Source organism: Gnatocerus cornutus, chromosome 1 (genome assembly GCF_029298725.1).
Source record: "Gnatocerus cornutus isolate USDA-ARS CGAHR chromosome 1, icGnaCorn1.1, whole genome shotgun sequence".
Lineage (NCBI taxonomy): Eukaryota > Metazoa > Arthropoda > Insecta > Coleoptera > Tenebrionidae > Gnatocerus > Gnatocerus cornutus.
In genome coordinates, this window is record NC_142233.1 from 10,537,401 (window position 1) to 10,559,760 (window position 22,360).

General features: G+C 34.0%; 1 protein-coding gene and 1 long non-coding RNA gene across 2 annotated transcripts; both read left to right on the top strand.

The window, feature by feature from the left end:
* The first annotated feature begins 4,858 nt into the window (after positions 1–4,858).
* LOC148180308 (odorant receptor Or1-like) lies at positions 4,859–5,684 on the top strand. The gene is made up of 2 exons (XM_088035874.1): positions 4,859–5,413; positions 5,458–5,684. The coding sequence occupies exons 1-2, from the start codon at positions 4,879–4,881 to the stop codon at positions 5,682–5,684; spliced, it is 762 nt and encodes a 253-aa protein (XP_087892000.1). The 5' UTR covers positions 4,859–4,878.
* A 54-nt stretch (positions 5,685–5,738) lies between these two features.
* LOC148180309 (uncharacterized) lies at positions 5,739–6,136 on the top strand. Its single transcript, XR_015769707.1, has 3 exons — positions 5,739–5,827; positions 5,873–5,977; positions 6,023–6,136. It is a non-coding gene; the product is annotated as an uncharacterized LOC148180309 (long non-coding RNA).
* The last annotated feature ends 16,224 nt before the right edge of the window (positions 6,137–22,360 follow it).

The window sequence follows — 22,360 nt, forward strand, 5'->3', positions numbered from 1 at the left end:
AGATTTGTTTTTAATCTTTGCCAGTGGTTTCTTCGAAAGTGTTGTAATAAACCTAAAGTTATAAAAAGTGTTTTTTTACGGGTGAACTTAAATTTACGCGTGATGAAATTATGGATTGCCCACTGAAAGGCATTTGGTCATTTTTTATAATAAACTTTTTTATAATAAGTTTAGGTTTTATTATTTCGTTTCTAATTCAAATTTCAGTTGGGTCCAAAGCGAGTCGGAAAAAGTCACCTTACAAAACAGTTGAGAGCTTTTAAAATCTGTAATTAAGCGAAAGTTAAGCGAACGGTTTTTGCACTCTTTGGAAAACAGTGGTTAAATTCAGTACCATAAACGTCGAATAACAGGTAATTCGGAGGGGTTTTGCCCCATTCGAATTTCGATTGTTTTTTTTTATAAATCATTATCTACAGCGGTGTCTGACATTGTCCTTATAATCTTTGCACTTTATTCGGGTTTACTCTGTATGTTTATGTCCGCCTAGTTCATTTAGTTAACCACAAAATAAATTATCTTAAGATGCGGGAAATACTATTTCTTATACAAGATAAATCTCATAATAATGGGACCCTAACGAGCTCCAACTGCAACACAAAATACATTTTAACTTGCCACTCTAGATACCAAAATATTTGACAAAAAGTTAAGAAAGAAAAAAAGTGTAGGTATAAATATAATTTTTAATTTTTATAGTCAGAATTTTATAACTTTGGTTTAACTCCGCCTACCTTATGGGCCAATTTACTCTACAACATTTTGACAGTTCATTGATATTTGCCCAAAGCCGGGGTAGAAATATCCACACAATCGACGAAGATTTAACGATTAATTGAATTCCCGCAAAACTGCAAATCTTTTTGATAAGTGTGACACTAAAGTTGTCAAATTTTTGATTATGTTGGGTAAAGAAGGCTAGCCATTTCTTGATTCGACAAATTCAAATCGTCATTTGTCCATGTGGGCGGGGTTAAACCAAAGTTACAAAATTCCGACTATAATAAGTAATACTCCCTCTGTTCGAAAATAAGTGTCCAATTTGAACTTTTTATCTGTTCGAAAATAAGTGTCCACTTTAAAAAAAAAACTGTATTTCTGTTACAATTAACAACTCAACAAAATATATCACTTATAAACACACTGCTAATAGAAAATCATTGAACAATTGAATTTTTAGCATTCTTGATTAAAAAATGTACTTCAGAACACAAGTTTTTTCTTCGTCAAATTCCTTAAATTTTCGTTTGCAGTTTCCATATTTTCTTTATACCCGTGTTTTAATTTTTCAGTTTAAATGACGAACAAATGAATTATTTATTACGGGTAGAAAAAGTCAACAACAACTAGCAAAATTGCACGTACTGTCACATTAAGTATGGATGTAACTGGCAGTGATAGTTGTTTTCAAATCTTTCTTAACAAAACTTTAATTCAAAAGAAAAATCAAAATCGGACACTTATTTCAGGACAGAGGGAGTAATAACTATCATTTGCCAAAATTTGACAAATCAAATTAAAGTTTAAAGAACGTATCATATTTGTAAAAAAAATATTAAAAATGCATAATAATTGGACAATAAACTAATATTAGAAACTATACAGGGTGTCCCAAAACAGGCGTGCCAAATTATTACTACGTTGGTGGTGAAGGTTCAAAAAACCCGAGAAAAGTGTTAAAAAAATTCAATCTGTTGTAGTTTTTAAGATACAGGGCTCCAAAAGACAACATTTGAACACTTTTATTTTTATGTTTGAAATTATTAGAGCTATGCATTGGGTTCTGTTAAGACCTTTGGATGATATAAGATGCTTTTGAGCGTAATTTATTACATTGTTTCTTGTACTTTCAGAAGATTTAAGTGTCGATTTCACCTGAAAAATCATTTGACAACATTGCATTACCACTCCACGTCGTAACCATAACAATTAAAATTTTCATTGTTAATAGAAGTCAATGTTGTGTATGTCAATAAGAGCTGTCAATGTTTTCCTTCACCAAAATTTGCGGTATTTGCTGTTCTGAAATAGAAAAGGAAAGTGCTTTGCCACGAGCGATTTGTATCTGAATTTGGCAGAGGTAAAAGCGATAACATGAAGCTCTGACTGGTCTTATGTAGCCCTTCAAAATCTGGTTTTGTTCTGAGTGGTGGGAATCCTGGAGTTCATAGTGAAATAGCATCCAAATGAACATTTTACGGACATTTTGCTCTCATGAAACAATAATCTCATAAAACTATGTCATCGTGGATCGGAACCTTTGGTGTTTTCCAGCGTTCTAGTAAAATTTCAATATTTATTTATTGCGTTATTATTATATCACTTCAGTCACTATTACTGTGCATTGTCTATTCGTCAGTGAATGTATTTCTCGTTTTACATTGATAATAAAATTTTTCATTGTTGAAAATGGTTAAGGTTTCGAAACGAAGCGTAATAAAACAAGAAATACTTATTGTTAGTCTTTGAGAATTACCTCTACCATTTTAAAAATAGTTTCTTTTGAGATTTATTATGTAAAAATGCATTAAAAAAACATTCAATTTTAGAAGGTTTAAAACAAATGTTCAAAGTTTCGACCATTGGCTTGAAGACACCTATTCACTCTTCTAATTTTATTTAACTGAACATCTTCTAACATCTCGGGCGTTACTGCATTAGCAGCCATTGTGATTCTTTCCAAGAGTTCTTCCCTGCTTTCTGGCACAGTGGCATAAACCATTTGCTTCGCATGTCCCCAAAAGAAAAAATCCAATGAATTGAGATCTGGCGATCGGGCCGGCCAATAAACAGGACCTGCTCTGCCGATCCATTTTTGAGGAAAATTTGTATTTAGCCATTCACGCACTGGACCGGCATGGTGAGTTGGTGCACCGTCCAACTGGAACCACATTTGGCGCAAAATATCTAGAGGTAAATCATCGAAAAAAAGATGGAGATCGTTATTTAGGAATTCTAAAAAATTTTGGTGATTTAGTCGATTTGGAAGAATGAAAGGACCGACCAAGCGATTTCCTAAAATTCCGGCCCACATATTAACTGAAAACTTCTGCTGGTGTTTACTTGCTCTGAACACATGAGGGTTTTCAATGGACCAGTAATGATGATTATGATAATTGAAAACTCCTTCTCGCGTAAATGTTGCTTCATCAGTCCATAACACATTACGTACACTAAATTCAGGATTTTGATTCTGTTGATTCATTATCCAGTTGCAATAATTCAACCTTCGATTATAATCGTCAGGTTCCAGAGCTTGAGCTCGTGTGTAATGATAAGGGTACAATCTCTCCGTCCTCAAGATTCTTCCTACTAAGCTAGAATTGACTTCTAGTTCTCGAGCAATTTGGCGAATGCTTTTATTTGGAAATTCTTCAACCTGATCAAGAACAACTTCTTCAAGTTGAGGGGTTCTTGTGGTTCTTGGTCTCCCACTATCGTGATTTTCTCCCAAATCTATCCTTCCAGTCTCTCTTACGCGCTGATCCAATCTTTGGAACGTAACTCGACAGGGTTGTCGTCGATTAGGATAACGTTGCTGGTACATCCTTTGGGCTAATCTCAAATTGCCGTTAGCAGCACCAAGTATTTGGTACATGTCACAGTAATCTCTAATACTATAATTCATTTTGAAATGCTTCAAAATTTGGCTTTTGACTTTTTAAATGTCGAATTTTGCTCCTTCATTGTTCCTTCTAATTTCTATGGAAACAAAAGAAATGTGTACGTGGGTACAATATTTTTATGTATCATGTTGCCAAATTTACTCTTAGAAATTTACTCTTAGAAAACTCTGAATATGATAATGAATTTTTTTAAATATTTTTCTCAAGCTGCAGGGACCCTTATTGACAACTTACCGACACTTTGGCACGCCTGTTTTGGGACACCCTGTATAAAGTTCTTGGAAAAAAAATATACACCAAGAAAATTTCTTGTAAATTTCAAAACGACTAATCCTACGGAAATTATTATAAAGATTTTTTTTGTTGCAAATTTTATAATTGGTGTTTGCTGTTGGAATAATCTGTGACGAGATATTTGCAAAGAATTGTTTTCTTTGACATTTATCACCGCGTAACTTTTTTTTAGCAGCACACCTGTTGATGGGGACTTTAGACAATTTGTTTAGAACAGTGATTCCTAAACTGGCGCGTGGGCGCTGCGTTGATCCAGGGGGGCGGTGATGGACACAGGTGCATAAAAGCATAAAAGAAAAAAGAAAAACTTAGATAAATTATGCTCAGTTTTGTATTTGAGAAACCCTAGTATTTGTCACGAGTTTCGAGCATTTTATGGTTTAGCGGACAGCAATCAAAAACCGCCTGTAATGTACACCTTTCTTTACAATATTTTACGAAAAAGGTCAAAACATTAATACAAAATATCCTACCTTTTAATCGTTATTAAATTAAAATTATTAAATTAAAATTAAAAAAAAAATCCATGGGCGCTAAGTGGTTTAGAACAATTAAAATGAAGGTCTACACCCAAAAATCAGCTTTATGCGAATTATTTTGAGGTTCGTGCTTATTTTGCTTGAACTATTTATTGAATGACTAATGACAGAGTTGCATTTTAAATTTAACGCCCACAAGAATCATACTTTTGTAAGAAAAAATAAGTATAGGCTTGCTCGTAACTTATTTGAATTTCAATAAAACGATCTCTCTTATTGATTAAAGATGCATAATAACTCGTAATTAAAGAGTGCACGCGGTGTGCCTCAGAAAACTTCAAAACACATGAATATTTTATTAAGTCACTTTTTTATACCTTTGATGACAGTAATGAGTTCGTTTAATTAAATAATAAAATAACAGAAGAGCTTGTCAAGACCATTCGAGCATAAGACGCCACTGAAGTAACAGTGAAGCAATGAACGACGTCGTCAGATCAAGTTTCAGTGTTAATCTTATAACGTTACGCATCCTCGGTCTGTATCCTCCAAAGAATCCCTCAAAGTTGTACCTAATTTACGGGTATGTGATGTTGTTTGGTTGTTTAATCCCGGACCCGGTTTTCAGCGTGACTTATTATTTTCTACACGAAGAACTAAATTTTTTGGACGCTGGTGTCAATCTTTTTGTAATTTTTGCGATGGTTATCTACGTACCGAAGAGTCTCGCATTTTTTAACAACCATAAGGAGATCAGAGACTGTATTTATTATCTGGAGGTGTTCTTGAAGAACACTCTAAATGACAGACAGAAGGAGATGATAAATGACAGTGTGTGGGTTTCCAAAAGAAATTCTTCAGTTTTTATCGCAATTTTCGCTTTGGACAACGTCATGTGGATTTTGCGACCTTTGTTCGGTTCAGATCGTGGGTTTCCCATGGAAGTGTGGCTCCCATTCGACCCAAAGACCAGTGGAGTGGTTTTTTATTCCGTTTATCTCTTCATTACGATTGGTGAGGTTATAGGAAAGTACAACAAACATTGAGGTAATTTTCAGGAGGAACTTACTCGGTGTACAACGCTGCGGCACTAGATACTTTAGTTATTGGATTGGCTTACCATGCCGCCGGTCAGATTAAAATTCTGAAAGATAATTTACAATTTCTGAACGAGTACGCAGAAACGCGCATTCCCAAAAAGTGTCTCGACTATAAAGGAATGAAACGAATATTCATTTACCAGAAAATCCGGGAATGTACTCAACACCACCATCAAATTCTTTAGTAAGTCCACAAGATTTAAGTATTGCGTTTAATTTATCTTGTAGTTTCGTTAACAAGATTGAGAAATGTTTCTCATGGATTGTCTTCAGTCAGTTCTTCATGAGTACGCTCTCGATCTGTTTCTGTTGCTTTCAATTAATCAAGGTAAACTTTAAAATGTGTCAAGTTCTGGTGAAAACAGTGTCGTAGGTTGACCCTGGAAGTGGGACTTTCCTTTTGATGGCGGTCTATCTCGTTTCCACAATTATTCAAATTTATTTAATTTGCTACTACGGCGCAACACTATTTGACGAGGTAACCATTGGATTTTATTCTATCAAAGTTAACTTTTATTTTTAGAGTAACACATTAGTCACAGCTGCATATTTAGGACGATGGTATGAGTACGATATAAAGGCACAAAAAGCTCTACTTCTCTTTATGGAACGTGCTAAAGTTCCTTTAAGTTTGACTGCTGGAAAAATAATTGATTTGTCGTTAGGCACATTTTCAATTGTAAGTTTATTTTATTTTAAATCATAGTTTTTGAAAACAATTTTCAGGTACTGAAAAGAGCATATTCGTTGGTGGCTTTACTACAGACCTTCTAGATCTTTTTTTTTAAATGAATGTATATAAAGTAATAAAATAAATATATGTTACTTCTATTCAAATAGTTTTTTTACGTGGTCGCCATTATAATTTTTTGGTCTACATCTAGGTGATTTTGATTTCGACAAACAAGGTTGTGATTGCATAAACATCTGTTCTTTCTGCAATTTATACGTTTTTGGTTTTATAAATTTTAGGTTACGACGAAATATTTTTCTCCCCATAGTCATGTTTTAAAACTTTTCAAATATTATTTTTCTAAATTTACCCCTTTGATCCACAGTTGTAAATCGATCTATTGAATGACCACACTGCATTTGAAATTTGACAAAAAATTCTTTGTAAGTAAAATAAAGTTTGTTTACAAAATTTTTAAAATGTTGAACCAAATTTGTACTACATACAGGTATGTTTGAATTGCATGTACAAAACAGTTCTGCGCTATTCCAGAAAGAGGATAAAGTATAAAAAAACTATTTTTACATCAAAAGCTGACAAGGTAAAATTAACAACAATCCACGTTGTTTCTACACCACTGGCAAAAAAAATATCTGGACTGACTTGTTTTCTAAGCAACCAGCAACTAGATTTTTTGAGCAACTCGATTTTTTGTTCGCTTTTAAATTAGTGGCGCACAAGCAAATTCATTTAAAATTTTGTGTAATTTTGTATCTCAAAAAGTCTTTGACTTTTGAACATTTTTTAAAATGGAGCTGATTAATGTTTGTCAAATTAATGTCTTTCTGTTAAAAATGATGGATGCGCCGGGTAAAAAAAAATCATACTTTTTTAACTTTTTAATTCAAATTTACACGCGCACTAGTGTTTATTGTACAGTTATTTTTGAACATTGGGCGAGAAATTATATGTTAGCGTCCTGAGAGAAAGATTGTCGTTGAAATCGCATGCGGTCGATCTGGAAGACATTAAAGAATTTTGCGACCAAGGTGTACCAACACACAGTTTTTGAGATAAAAAGACTACCTTCTTTTAGTCTTAATTTGTTGTCGTAAATCTAAATGATTCTAAAAGACTTTGATGATACCATAGAAATGAGGCAGTAATTTAAAACAAAAACCTTAAACCCTAAAACCTCGTCTAATTCGAAAAGTGATCGCAATACAATTACAAAATCTCCTCCAGAGATTTGCAGCCGATTCAGCAGTGGCACAATTACTATCGCGGAATTAAAATTTCAAACATCAAATTGATTGATATTTAAAAATTGTAAACTGTCCTTTATCTTTATAAGTTTAAAATTTATAAACTTCACTGCAAGTCTCAAATTTGCTTAGTGTGTTACAATAAAGCTTGGTTTACATTGCCATGTCAAAAAGTGATGTTTGAAATTTTGATGCCGTGACAGTAATACCCGAAAAATCAAAAAAATTTCACGAGAAATCCTACAAAGAGTTTAAGGAATGGAGAAGTAGAAAAAATGCCAACACAGTATCCGAAAACATATAACCGGGGACAAAAAAATATTTTAGAATTTTTTTATTTCAAAAAACAGACAGAATTTTCGGTAATTCTAATATTGCAAAGACCTGACTGTAGATCAAAACGCTTAGTACTAAAAAGTCTATTGTAATTGTATGAGCTTTAATACTTCAGTCATAATAATTCTTAATTGACAACTTGTCATGTTTTAAACGTCAGAACTGACAATGACAATAATGCACAGACTAGGTACACTAACATTTTTGCAACATGAGGTAAATGACGTCTAAGATTTTGAGTCCGCGGCTGTATTAATGGCATACTTTATGGAAAAATCAAAGATTTTAAAAAGTTCAAGCTTATGGAATATTTATTCGATGTTCAAATACACGCTCAACATAAAGGAAGGGATTACCCTAATAAAATATTTAAAGGTCCTGAAGAAAAAAACAGAGCCAAAAAATCAATATCAGATCAAGTTATTTTTAGAAAAAGCGAGTGACGAAAATTATTTGCTGTGAAAGTTAACGAAACGCGAATACTAAATTATGTAATTTATTTGCTGTTTGTTTAGGTGGTTTTAATTATAGGAATATCAGAAGACATCAGACGTGATGTGTGGATGAATTGAGTCTGTGACAAACTCTAGTGGCAAAAAAAGTGGAGTGACAATTAATTTTTGAAATGTACCCTCAAAATCATGAACTACGACCGCAGTCATCGTATAAAACAATTTTATTAGCACGTTTAATAGCTATTTAATAGTTTAGTAGTTGGTTAATAAAAGCTATTAATAATTGAGCGATTTTAACCGGCAGGAACGTTCGTGCCGTTAATAAGCGAGATTATTAATCGCCCATTAACCATAGAGTTAGTTACAAAACTTTTCCAGTTATCGAATATTGAAAAATTCACCAAAAAAACAAAATTGGTATAAAGATGGTTATGCAACTAAAAATACAAAACCAAAGTGAGGTTATGTGTATGATAGATGCAAAGATGTTTTCAGTGACATGATATAATATACCTAGACCAGTGACATGTTATAATATACCTAGACGGTGAAAAGCTAGTGGTGGGGGTAGAAATCCGTGTTCCTAGCATGGGATCTTGGAAATAGCATTTGTGTATGCAATGATATAAATCTGATACACCGGCGTATCAAATGTTGCCTATATTGCAAAATCTGTTTTACATTTTAAAAGGTAAAAAAAATGTTATTATAAGTTTTCTAACATGTTTATTCAACGATGGCATTAAAATAAGTTGACAAGCGTCGTTATTGATTAAATAATGAGTTAAATAATAATTTATTTGTAAGAAGTCAATGTTTTCTGTTTTCTTTTCTTTGTTGTAGAATTCTCAGTGATTTTTAATAAATCCAATGGATATGAGTGTAAATACTAAATGGTCTGTAGTTTTTATAATGTATAATGTATAATTTTAATGTATAAAAATAGTTTAAAATTGTAGGAGTGATCAGTTTTGAAAATTTTTAAAATGGTTAAATAAAACCTAGTTATCAATTAAAGCTCTTGTTTATAATTTTGGTCGTTTGGTATACAACTTTAGTCATAATTTATCAAATTTTGCATGTTTCTTTAGACTTTTTTCGGTGGTTTATTTAAACTTAGAGTAAAACATTACACTTGAAAATTGCGGGTTGCCTAAAAATTTGAATCCACTATTTCCAATATGGCTGGTGAGTAGGAACATCATGGCGGGTACTTTGCACCATCTAGGTTATTTAGTTAAAGTCAATGGTTTGACGCCAGAAATGTGACAGGACAGCGTCTTTCCGTTGCGTTTAAAGGTTACGTTCATTTGTTCCGTGGTTCATTTGCAAACCGGTTAACATAATATTTGATTGTTTTGTATTGTGTTGTGTCGTATTTGACTTTATTTAAAAACTATCTTAGTGTGTGTAGTGTGTAACGCTTAAGCGAGTAATTTCACGCTAAATTTTCATTAATCTCTTATTTTAAAGGTTTCTCTTTCATTAAATTCAAACCACGCGCCAACTCTCTTGACCAATCAATTCTATAGATACTATAGAAAAGGATAGACTTATTTAGTTGTCAGTTTTCAATGTGTTAGAAAGGGACAAAACCAATGATGCTTTTCTGAGATTGTTTGATGATGTTGGCCCAGAGTTAAGGCCCTATCCCCGAATCTGTTATATTAAAACATCTTTGGATAGATGTGCCCGATGTGTTCGCAGTTGTCAAATTTGAGTGTAATTCCAAACGATGTTTAACGAACTAGGAGTCTCTATGTGAAATCTAAAATTCGTCGTTTTGATTTGGTATTAGTAAACAAACAGACCCAGGGCCTTCAGATCCGCGTCTTTACATCATTATTGATTTTTTTTAAATGCGTGTGTAATTGGTTGCCTATCATAAACACATTTAATCATTTATTAATAATAATCATTTATTAATAATAGCCCACTTTAATGCATGATTTTACCCAAAAAATCATGCATTAATAGTTCTAAAAACAAATGATAGCCGGGAAAATAGCTGTATTAAAATGAAAACACTAGAATAATTTATGATATTTGTCAAAACATTGCACACATAACCCTGGCTTATCTTCACAATTATTGCAGTGATAAATGGTCAGTTTCCTTCCTTTTCCTTCTTTGTTGCATAAGCGGCAGCGTTTTAGTTTTGTTCTTAGAGGATATTCTTTATCTTGACTTTTTTCGCTTATCACAGAAAGTACATGTTTTGATTCTGCCGAAACCATTTGACTTGGCAGTTTTACTGGTAAAAGTCCCTTTACAATGCAAAGTCTAAAGTCAAACGAACTCAACTTTTTGTTTCCAGAATAGGCATTGTATAATTTAAATGCATTTACCATCAGAAGCTGTGCCGTATGAATAAAAAGCTTTTTATACCACCTCACTGTTTTTCGTTCGCATGGATAGTAGAAAAGAAGTTAGGTTGGTATGTACTTGCCATTTTATCATTAAAACATTTAATTATTTTTTTGATTTTTTTCAGTACATCTTTGTTGGCATCATCTTCTTCTTTATCAGAGTTAAAATGTAGATATCTTAAAATCAGTAAAAATCTATTTCTACTCATATGCTCCCGAAATAGAGGCAAATTGAATTGCTTAACGGTTTCCCAATAATCTTGTGGATAACTGAATGGTACCCATGTGGAACAGTAGACCAAGAAATACTCTTTTCTATCCGCTAATTCTTGAATTCGCTGACAAACTTGTCGATAAAACTGTCACAGTATATTTGTTTGTTTCTTTCACTATAAACTCCATAAAGTTGTTGTCGAATAGTATGCCTAAAAAGTCCATTGGGCTATCCCCCGGACGTGGTATCAACATTTGCCGTTTTTTGGTAAAATTTAACTCTTTTAGTTTATTTGGTGTTTCTTCTGTGTGAGTGATATAATTAGTAACCATACTCTCTTCTTTATTATTCTCGTCTTCATTATCTGAATCGGAATTAGATTGCGTATCTTCGGATTCACTTGACAAGAACATTTTGCCTTCAGCCAGATAATTTTCTATATTCTGAACTTTTATGAGTGGTCGACGTAAACACTTTCCAAGTTCTAATCGCATTTTCGTTTGGGCTTAGCTGGCTATGCTGCCCCTTCTGAACTCATTTAGAACACAAATATGTAGAACTATAAACGATTAGCACGATAATCAATTCAACAGAATTACTTTTACTACAACAGAGTGTCTTAATACGAATACTAGATTGTAATAATCTGTAACCCAATTCCGCCAAAATTCAAATGAACCGCCAAACTCAAGAACCGCGAACTTTAAAATAAATAAAATGGCCGAAAATCGTGATCGTCTGAAACGGCTAGGACCTACGTTGTGTTGTGAAGGCGGATGTTCGTTGATACAAAGCAGTGCATCGTCATTTGGGAAGAGCGTACCAACATAAAAAAAGAAAAATACACCAGACCAAATGTGGTTTAACTTGTTTTATTCAGACTTTAGAAGCTTGAATGGTTTTGATTTAAATTTTACAGCTAATTGTTCAAGAATTACAAGCATTTGAACAGACGAACTGATCATGTTACAAAATTCTTAATAATCTTTAATGTCAAAAGAAGTCACTTTACAAAGAAACGTTTCGGTACAAAAATGCAATAAACAAATTAACGGAAAGTGAATTACATCAAAAGAACTACAAAAATCTCCCATTCGCTCTGTTGTGAGTGTGATCAAACTACAAAAATTATTTAAACAAAATAACAATGAAAAACAACACACAATTTACCAAGTAAACATATACAAACAATTTATCAATAAACATTAATAAAAGATAATTATTTTCAAAGGCGACACTGTTGTAATTAATTCCAGCCACCCTCATTCACATATGTTCAATTAGTCACATCTCATAACTCTCCCTTAAGACGGAGTGGGGGTGCGACTATTCCGACCACGCATTTTTCTTAGATTTTAGATTTAGTTCTTAAGAGGTACTGATCCGGACTCCAACCCGGAATGTAAATATTAGCAATAAACCACAATTTAAGGAATCTCGCTTTTTCACTAGTTAATCCCCGTAAGCACGACAGAGAAACACAACGGCACACAACAGTGGTGTCAGGTGTGTGGGGTTAAAGTTTTTTTTTTGTGTGTGTAATTCGTCGAAGTGTATTTCTGTGCATTGTTTTTTCTAATTACTTTGGAAGTCGGTACTCATTAGTACGCATTCGCAGTCCAAGTGAATTACGAAATAAAAGTGCGATAGTGCGAAAAATTTACGGAGATAGTGTCCAAAATTATTTTGGGAAAAGTCGAGTGCTCCAAGTCCATTTACAGAAATTGTGTTCATCTACAAAATCATCAGTCCTACCAGAGCCAACTATAGCTTACGAGCCTACGCCTAGGAATAGTGACGTCACATCAGTGGCCGTACCGCGCTTCGAAAAATGCATTGGTTTAAAGGGAAAGACGCCGTCCGTTCTTCATAAAAAGGCCTCTAAAAACTTCCCACTTGTAAAACTTTTGTAAAATTTTATAAATTATGTTGTGATTTATAATGACAACAGCAAATTTTAAGAAAACAAGCATTTATTCAATCATACATACAATATATAAACCATATTTAAATGAGAAACCAATACACCAGAGCAGATTTTAACAAATCTTTCATCAAAATGTTTAATACACACAACACTGCTCTTGTTAGGTACAAAGTTTTTTCTATTTATACACTGTATCCACTTATCTTTCAGAAGTTTATTCTTTGGAAATTGAAAAATCGACACTTTTTCACTTTTATTGTAATTACTTCTACAATTAGGTACACAGCAACTATTTGGCATTTTGATTAAAAAGGTATTACACCTATTATATGTATGTAGACAACAGAATAAGTAAATCTGTTAATTTACAACTTTGGTCACACACCTTGTTTGTCCGTTCGAAATGAAGCAAGTACTAAAAACATTTTCATGAACATGGGAGTATTTATAAAACCCAGAGAAAATGATGGAAAGGGGTATTTTGTCATATTCTGAGAAAAACATTGAAGGAAGAAATTCCGAGATCCTTCTCAACCCAAAAAGTCAGAAAAAGAGGTAAATCTTTAATATTATTCCGAGAAGGTTTAATGTAAACATGAATGCTGAATACGTTTCCAGAAATAGAGAAAAATCTGGTCACATTTTTTTCCATTTTTTGTAGAACTAGGAAATAAAATTATTAGATAGGCATAAAAAAGCTTTGGGTCGATGGTCGATGTCCTTTTTAAGAAAAATACAATGGTTTTTGTATTTCATGATTGAAAGGGTGCAAAGTACCTAACAGTACCTAAATATGGGGCTGTTTGTTCCCGCTTGACCTGCCCTAAATCCGGCACTGCTATTAAAATGTCAACTTTCAGCATTTATTACACAAAAAAATTATTTGTAAGGTTTCTAGGAAAATCAAGCTTTTAAAACTATTAACCGTGTCCGCCCCAGTAAAAAGTCACAAAAAAAGAAGTAATTCCGTAATATTTTGAGAAGAACATTTAATGATCAGATTCTAAGAACATCCCAAAAATTGTCATTCCAAGCAAAACGCAATTTACAATGTCTAAGTTTGTTAAAATGAAGAAAAAAGACATCTCATTCCCATATTTCCATAAGCCGCAATGGTGACCGTTCGGCCACTGTGCTGACGTCACATCGGGTCTCCGGCCGCTAGGCGTAGGCTCGTAAGCTATAGTTGGCTCTGGTCCTACCCATTTGAGTTGGCTCTGGTCCTACCCATACTTTCGGAAATGGATGTACAACAACATGAACCATCTAAATATGTGGAATACGTCACTTTTTTAAGGCGAGTGCCAAGACTCGTCGCTGGTCAGAATTCGAGCTGAGCTGTCATATCGGGAAGGTTGTCAAGCGGTACCTCTGTTTACAACACCCCTTACTGTGCTATCGTAAAGTGATCGTAAAATGATAAATGCTTATTTTGCCTCTGTCTGGTAGAAATACTTCTTCATGGGTAAAATAATATGAATCAAAAAAATTTATTTTCAAATTGTAAGTACATTAGTACGTTGTTCAAAAAATAATTTAACTAGTCAAATAATAAATAGATTAAAGTATTATTTAATATTAGAATGCCAAACAGAAATTTTCTAAAAAAAACTAAACTTATCTGTTTTATGTTTAATTTTATTTGTTTTCAAATAGATACGTATTTGGTAAGAAGGTATACTCAAAAGATATAAAATTCATAGTATAATAATGTGTATAATATGTACATGTTAGTAAGTATTTATAAGAAAAGTGGTATTTATATAATAGGTACTTATTTACAATATTGACAATTAACTAATACATAGGTAATACAAACTCAATGACGGCAGATCGGAATAGACAATCTTTGTTTCCTAGAGTCAATTAATTCCAGCAACATGTGATCAAAATAAAACTTAATCAATTTTGGTTCCATTTTTTTTTCCAAAAAGTTGTGTCTTCATAAATATATTCATATTTCATATCACTTTCTTGTCCAAACCAAACACCCAGAATACACATTTTTTTTCGTGTTATTCTTAACTGCCCTTGGATTTGGTAATACCAATTATGATTTGAATTTACAATGTATGTTCCATTTTTTTCTAGTTACCAGAAGTCAACCTTTTTATTCTCCCAAAAAAAATTTATATTGTTCTCAAAGGAACAAGATTTAGTGGGTTTTTCAGTAAAAGTTGAACCGGCCGGCGGCAAAATGAAAGAAATTGTCATCACCTAGTAAAACTCCGGTCAGTTTCTTAGATAAACTCTAATCCAATATTGCAAACATCAGGTAAATTGCATCCGGTCAGGTCGCTCCATAGAGTCATACCATTCAAAACAATTTTGTTTCATTCAACATTTTTTATTCATTGATGAACTTTTAAATTCTAGTGAAATAAGAAAAAAATAAACATAAATAATAAAATATGTAATAAGAAAAATAATAATAAATTACTATTTTATTAAATTTCATTTTCTAAATTTTACGTCCAACACCGTGAAATAGTCGAGAAATTAATTCGTGTGTCATTGAAAGACTTTAGTTGAAAACATGACTATAAATTGAATGAATGTTCATACTACATAGTTGATTCTATAATTTCATACATCAAGCATTATGAAACTTCGATGTGCTTGTACTTATTAGCACTTTTAATAACGCTCTTCTAATTGTAACCATTTTATTATCCTCTGTGCGAAACAAGCAGGTAAAAATTTTAGAAGAAATCCCTTGATTTACAACTTCCAAAGCTGGTCAAGAAACCGCAAATGAGGGTTCGGTTATAAATCACCATAGTCGTAAATTATCTGCAAAGCTCAGAGCTTCGATTGAAAAATTTTTAGTTTATCTCACTCATAACTAGACCAATTTTAATGATATCGATTTAAATTTAGCGGGAAAGTGATTTTGAAAGTATTCTTTACTAATTCTAAGTTTAAAAATTCACAAAAATCGGACATAAACTTTTATTCGTAAAACTACCCCTAAATTATCGAATTTTCAAATCCTTTAACTTTTAAATTAAATGTTTTTTCCAATGTTTGATTCTTAGTTTTAGAAGAAAATATGAATACAAGCAGTTGAGAATAAGAACGAAACTGATACATGAAAAAATAAGCGAAATATTTAGACGATACTTTACATGGGATTCTCCATAAGAAAAATGTCTTGGCACTCGCCTTAAGAGGTTGTAGAAAAATGGCATTTAGAATAGATAAGAAATGAACTATTGTCGAAACTTATGGTTTCTTCCTGATGATGAAAGGTCGTAGGAAAAATAGTGTACATAACTCGTCGGAAAGTGTCTTTCTTGCACTCGTGTAATATCTGCACTCGACTGGCGCCTCGTGCATATACTTTTACACTCGTACGAAATTGGTCACTTTCCGTACTTGTTATGTAAATATCTATTTTCAATTAATGGAAAATGTATATAAAATCCGCAAATTTCCAGTTTCCATAGTATAGTAGCCAGCTTTTACCATGGCGTACCTGACTTTTAGAGTCGAGTATTATCTTATTGCACTCATAATGTGGAGGGTGTAAACAGGTTATTGTGTCCGAAAATTAAAATTTACGACATCTTCAAGTAGGTGGAAAAATGTGGACCCGTGCCTCTTCCAGGTATTAGCTCGAGATTATTATTATTGATCCCTTCAATGTTTTCTTTTAAAAACGTTATTAAAGTTTTAATTTTTGTTTATTAATTTGAAAAACCCGAGAGACATAAATTTTTCAAACTTCTTCATTAGATTGATCTAACCAAGGTTGCCATATCATGAAATAGGTTGTAAAGAAAACAAAGTGAACAAAATTCGCCAAACAGTTAACATCAAAATGATTTTTCATACCGGTCGTCTTTATACATATTACTACTCCAAATAGATTGTTTAAAAAACCATTTAGTTTAACATTTTAATGTTCGACTTAAAGTCCCCACTTTTTCTAAAAATGAAAGAATTAAGAACAAATACATAGTTAGACAGACTTCATACAAAAGATTCTGGAAACTACCTATTTGTGGATTAATTAAACAGCAAAATTGGATTGCGATAAAAATCTAATTTTGCCTATGTCAAATACAAGTGCAAATGGTACCGTTCTGGGGAAAAACAATGAAAAGGAAACGAATGTTTATAATTTATTTCGCAAATTCAGAGACATCTTGTTGATATTAAATTTTGAATTAGTATCGCGAAATTAAAATTTCCCACATCAAATTGATTGATGTTTAAAAATTGTAAACTGTCCTTTGTCTTTATAACCTTAAAATTTATAAACGGCACAGCAAGTGTGAGAAATTTACTTTGTATGTCAGTCACAATGACAATAAAGGTTGCTTTACATTGCCATGTCAAAAAGTGATTAAAAAATTCTTTATAATTATGTAAAATACACGTTCCAACATTAAAATGATGCTAATTTTTTCGATGTCATTGTAAAATTTTGAAAACTTGATAGCCCTCAATTTTTAACTTGTTTAAAATTTAAATTAATAAACAAAAATTAAAAGCTTATCAACGTCATTAAAAAATACACGGTGAAGGGATCAACAATCATATTGAGCCCCGGCGCTAATACCTGGAAGCGGCACGGGTCCACATTTTTCTACCTACTTGAAGATGTCGTAAATTTTAATTTTCGGACACAATAACCTGTTTACACCCTCCACATTATGAGTGCAATAAGATAATATTCGACTCTAAAAGTCAGGTACGCCATGGTAAAAGCTGGCTACTATACGTAATGGCAGAATGTTTTTTAATTGAAAAAAGTATTTTTCGTAAATGTGGTCCGAAATTTTTTTTTGCACCTTTTGGACACTAAATAAAAATAGTTAATTATTTACATTGAAAAATAAGAACTTAGGGCCCGATTTCAAATCAGTGGCGCAAAATTACGTTGACGCAGTTGAAGATACCTTTGCTCCCTACCATCGCTAAAGAATCATTTATAATGTTAGGATTAATATGAAGGTTTACTGCCTTAATAATGTATTATCATTTTGTACAAGGAATTAAAAAAACCGATACTTTGTTCAACTTAGCTCAACTTTACCTCAATTATTCGGACACGGAGTTTTCGCAAAAGCTTTTTCAATGAATAAAGAAAAATTTTACACAACACAATAATTTACACATTATTAGGTTTACAAAAAAAAACAATTTTACGTCATTTTACGTATTGAAAAATAACTTGTTACTACTGATTAACTACTGATTATTACTAAAGTAGTATTTTTTTTCTAAAATTTTAAACACAATTTGCATACAGTCAAAAAAGACAATTGAAATATTTTTAACACATTTATATTAAAAGTATTGTGATGGTTCGACTTTCCCTAAAATTACCGGAAGACATTACTTCGACGGGGTGGACATTTCTTTTCAAATCGGGACTCCGTTAGTTGGTCTGTTAGCGATAAACTTGACTAGTTTATTGAGGAAGCTGTCAAGTAAGTAGATTTTTCTCGATTAAGTCATCGATACTGTGACAAGCGGAACGGGCTTGAGGGCTCACCCGGAGCGCGGCCAATGGGTTCCAGATGTGGGGACCGCGTCGCTGGTCGTCACAGTTATGTAATTCGGAGAAACGGGATTAATCGTCACGTAAACGCTTTCAATTCGCGAAATGATCAACTACGGGTACCAACGGAACACCGAAAATCGTCAGCGTGTCGCAAACCGCGGATTTGCGAAAACGCCACCCCAGTCGAAGCTAGATTAAGTTAGATTAAGATAATTAAGTTGTACGCGAAATTTGACTCCCGATTCTTCATTAGTACTTTCTCTATTCAATTAGTCACCACCAGCTGAACAATTTGATCCGTTAATCAATTTCCCTGAGGTTTTATGACAGTTTTTGCAAAAAGGGCTTCGGTACCAGTCCCAGTAGCTCCATCTATCTTCGTAGGGTACTTCTAAAGTTACAGGGTGCTTTACCCTAAAATCCGCCAATTGTTGCTAACAATTAGCAACGTGCATGCCATTTTAACCGTATCAAAGTAGCCACTTTAATTCCTGATTTTCTGCAGACCTAGAGTTCAGTAGTACTTTATAGAAACAAACCTTTTTAATGAAACACGAAGTCCAAGTCAATAGACAATTAATCAGACAATAAGCAAGGATTCTCCTAATCCGCTGGACATTTTTTTGCATGATACATTCGCCTACAATTTCTGTAGATTTGCCAGGGAGTCAAACTAGCAGGTTGAGTTTCAGGTGAGCATGGTGCCGCTCAAATTAATTAATTAGATAAGTAGGGAGAATCGAGTTCATGTACTTAAGACCATGCAGATAGTTCGTGAGCCGGCGTGGCAACTCGAGGAAGATATTAATAAGTTAATTAATGTATTGTAATCAGGGTATGATCGCTAATTAGGATTCCGCAATCAGGGTAAATTAGGAGTCGGGGAAGCCAATTAGGCGAGCCCAGATGTAATGAGGAGTACTCCGTTCGGGGGAAATGCTTGGCCAATAGCGTGGGCGCGTCGTTTTACAGTAGTTAGGATTGGCCAAGAAGTTAGCGTGGGGTACGACCCCCAACCAAAGTTTTAAAAAGGGCCAAAGGGTCTTTTTTCGAGGAGTTGAGTCGAATTTTCCTTCGTGAATTGTTGACTACCAGATTCAGTGCGAATTTTGTTAAAATCTTTGTTTTTTTATCATCGTTAATTACAACAAAAAAAAAAAATCGTGAAGTGCCATCCTTGGAGGAGATTTGTAAGTCGAGCATTTTTTTTTTTTGTTCTGTTGTTCTTCGTGTACGCATAAACCGTTGCGCCAATCGTCATCGCGGTATTTCAAAATTGAAAGGACACCAAATTTCGGCATCCTAATGTTCGAGGCAACGCGATTGAGAAAAGAACACCAAGGCACTTGGATTCCGGGCAGCGGTGTATTTGACGTGTAATGGTCGAAGCTTCCCTAGTTAAACTCAATTGTTTTTTTTGGACTTTCCGTACAGTCGCCCGATAATCTATCGGATTTTAAATGTTACCTTTCTCTGGCTAAATTTGCTCCTGAGGTAGAACACCATTAGAAAATTTCTTGTTTAATCTGTAGAACCAAATTTTACCGTCACCGGACGTTAGCAACTTCAGTGCTAACGTGGTTCAATTTTATTCCCCAATATGACTGCTTAGACAGTTGTTTTTTTTTGAATCAACTACAATAGAGGATCACATAATCACTTCAGTATCTTTAACTTTAATTTACCGTGTCCGGGAGTTAGATGCCGTAGAGCATTCCCGCCATCACGTAGTATCACGTATCGTTTGGTCGGCTAAAGCACATGATGCTGACGACCTCACGTTTGGAATCGCCAAATTTTGGCCTCATCAAGGCAACACTGTTGCCTCACATCCAAATAAGCCATAAGTAATTTGACCCATGAAGGTGGTAATGCATTTTGTATCCGTTATCCAAAAATCATAAACCTAAATCACAACAACGGCACCTTCAGGGCCTGTTCAGATTGTGATCGTATAGGTCCGAGCCTTTGATTGCCGCCTTGCGTATCCGCTGACCGCCCGCTTAACTCTTGACCGCGTTCGTCGCCGTCACCGACCGCCGCACCATGTGCCGCCGTCACCCGTGTCGCTTTGCCAAGCGAACCCAAAGCCGTTCGCCGAAATCCCAACCTTAGCGCTAAGCGTCCTGGAAAACCACCAAAATGCAACCCTTTCAGCTTGCTCTATTGTAGAACTTTCTAATATCTGCAACTAATTCGTAAAAATATCTTTTGTTTAGTGTCTAATTTTGACGACACTACTGTTCCGCGACTGTACTCAGATTTAAAGTATTTTATTTCATTATCTAAATCACCGCTGAACTCTGAGGGTAGTTTCCGTCTTTCCCACAATTTGGGTCAGCTAATAAACTTAACTTTCTTTCCTCCATTTGGGGAGTACATAGCTTTCTGTTTGAAATTCAAACCTTTAAGCCGACGGGAAGAGACCGAACATGTTCAATTAACCACTACCTGTGATAATCCAGAAAACTTAAAGTCCGACGCGAGACCGAAACAAAAATAAGTAGTTAGGGAGAAGCTTTCGGGAGACTGAAAATTAACTAGGGTGAAGCCTTCGCGAACCTCGCACGAGTCAGTTAGGGTGAAGCCTGCGCGGATAAAATGAGTTAGGGTGAAGCCTTCGCGTACAGGAAATCCCACGCTCGTAACGTAAGGAGACTCCTAGGGGAAGCACAGCCCTGTGGATAAGCGATCTGCCCGAATTTATTTAAGTTCGTGGTTTTTTTTTTTGTTTTATTTGTAAATAAACTTAAGTGAAGTGTGCCCAAATCTTTCATTTCCTTCTGCAACAGCGGCCTTGCTGTAATCTGGTTACCCGGAAGACCCCGAGTTGTCTTCCGGAGAACACAACAAATTTCCATCGAAGATGAATTTCTTTTTTTGATTTAAAAAACACAACGTAGCAATTGGGTCCGTTCTTTGAATTTCGACCAGGAAAACGAGTACAGGACGATCGTGATAGACATAAATTATTTGTAGGACCAAAAGGGTCAACGTTAAGACGAACAAAGAGTAATTTGAGAATTCTTCCGCGTGTGTTTAACAGGGTAAGGTAATTTTGGTGGAGGCGCGTGCGTAAGTATTTTGCGGACCCTCCAGAAATTACCGGCGTGACTAAACCACCCAGGCCAGACGATCGACGACTTTTACAGTATATATATATATATGTATATATTGAATGGTTCCAAAAACCCTCACAAATTGAGAAAAATTACACTTTTAAAGCGTTGCGACGCCAAAACTATCGGTATTAAAAAACAAGTTTTTGCGTCATCTCCTAGAGCTTCTTCGACTATCTATTAGCGTATGTAACTTTTTAAAATTTTACCTCTAAGACAATTTTGGGGGTGATCACAAATGTTGCCGGGTCCTGTATCAGAGATAAAAAAATATTAATTCTCAATACACTTGCTACAAGTGTCGTCGATGTTTGTTGCCGAGAGCGGCCAGTTGGGTCTTTACCTGCTTATACCCGATAACAGTTAATTACAGTTAGGCGAAACATCAATTTCAATCTTTGCTGATGTCAGTACTGTTGGTTGCCTATTTTTGATTTGTTTTTTTATTAATATCTTCAAAATTATGAAATAATGTCAAAAACAAAAATGTCACCTCCATAGAGGTTTTAATTCTCTACAAGTTGGTATTTTTTGAACTTCGTATGTTGCTTCATATTCCTTAAAAACGAAAAATGGGATTTTCAGTTTTTTAATTAATTAAAGTCAAATCCTTCACTTTTTCAAAATTCGAAGATGTCACCTCCATAGATCTCCCTGAAACGCACACATACAAAACTCGAGCGGTTTTACAAAGTCCAAAATGCGCCTCAAAAACGAAAAATCGTAGGCCATTAGCGAGTATATGCGGAGCGTAGAACCTTAATGGGCGATTAATAATCAAGAAAAACAAATTTTTAATAAATTTTTAAAATGATCATAATTTTGAATAATACAAACATGTTACCGCCGTAATAGCGATAGCCTTATTGTGCAGCAGATAAGTTTATTTTCATAATTACAAACCAACTATGCAGCTGGTATAAAATAATAACTGTCAGTCTAACGTTAATAAAAAATTCCTAAAATGAGTTTGATAGAAAATTCGATA

What these genes read in the sequence shown, in the direction of transcription:
- LOC148180308 (XM_088035874.1), top strand. Translation starts at nt 4,879, where the DNA reads ATGAACGACGTCGTCAGATCAAGTTTCAGTGTTAATCTTATAACGTTA. An exon ending in TTATCTCTTCATTACGATTG is followed by an intron (nt 5,414 to 5,457) that starts GTGAGGTTATAG and finishes GGTAATTTTCAG; the next exon opens with GAGGAACTTACTCGGTGTAC.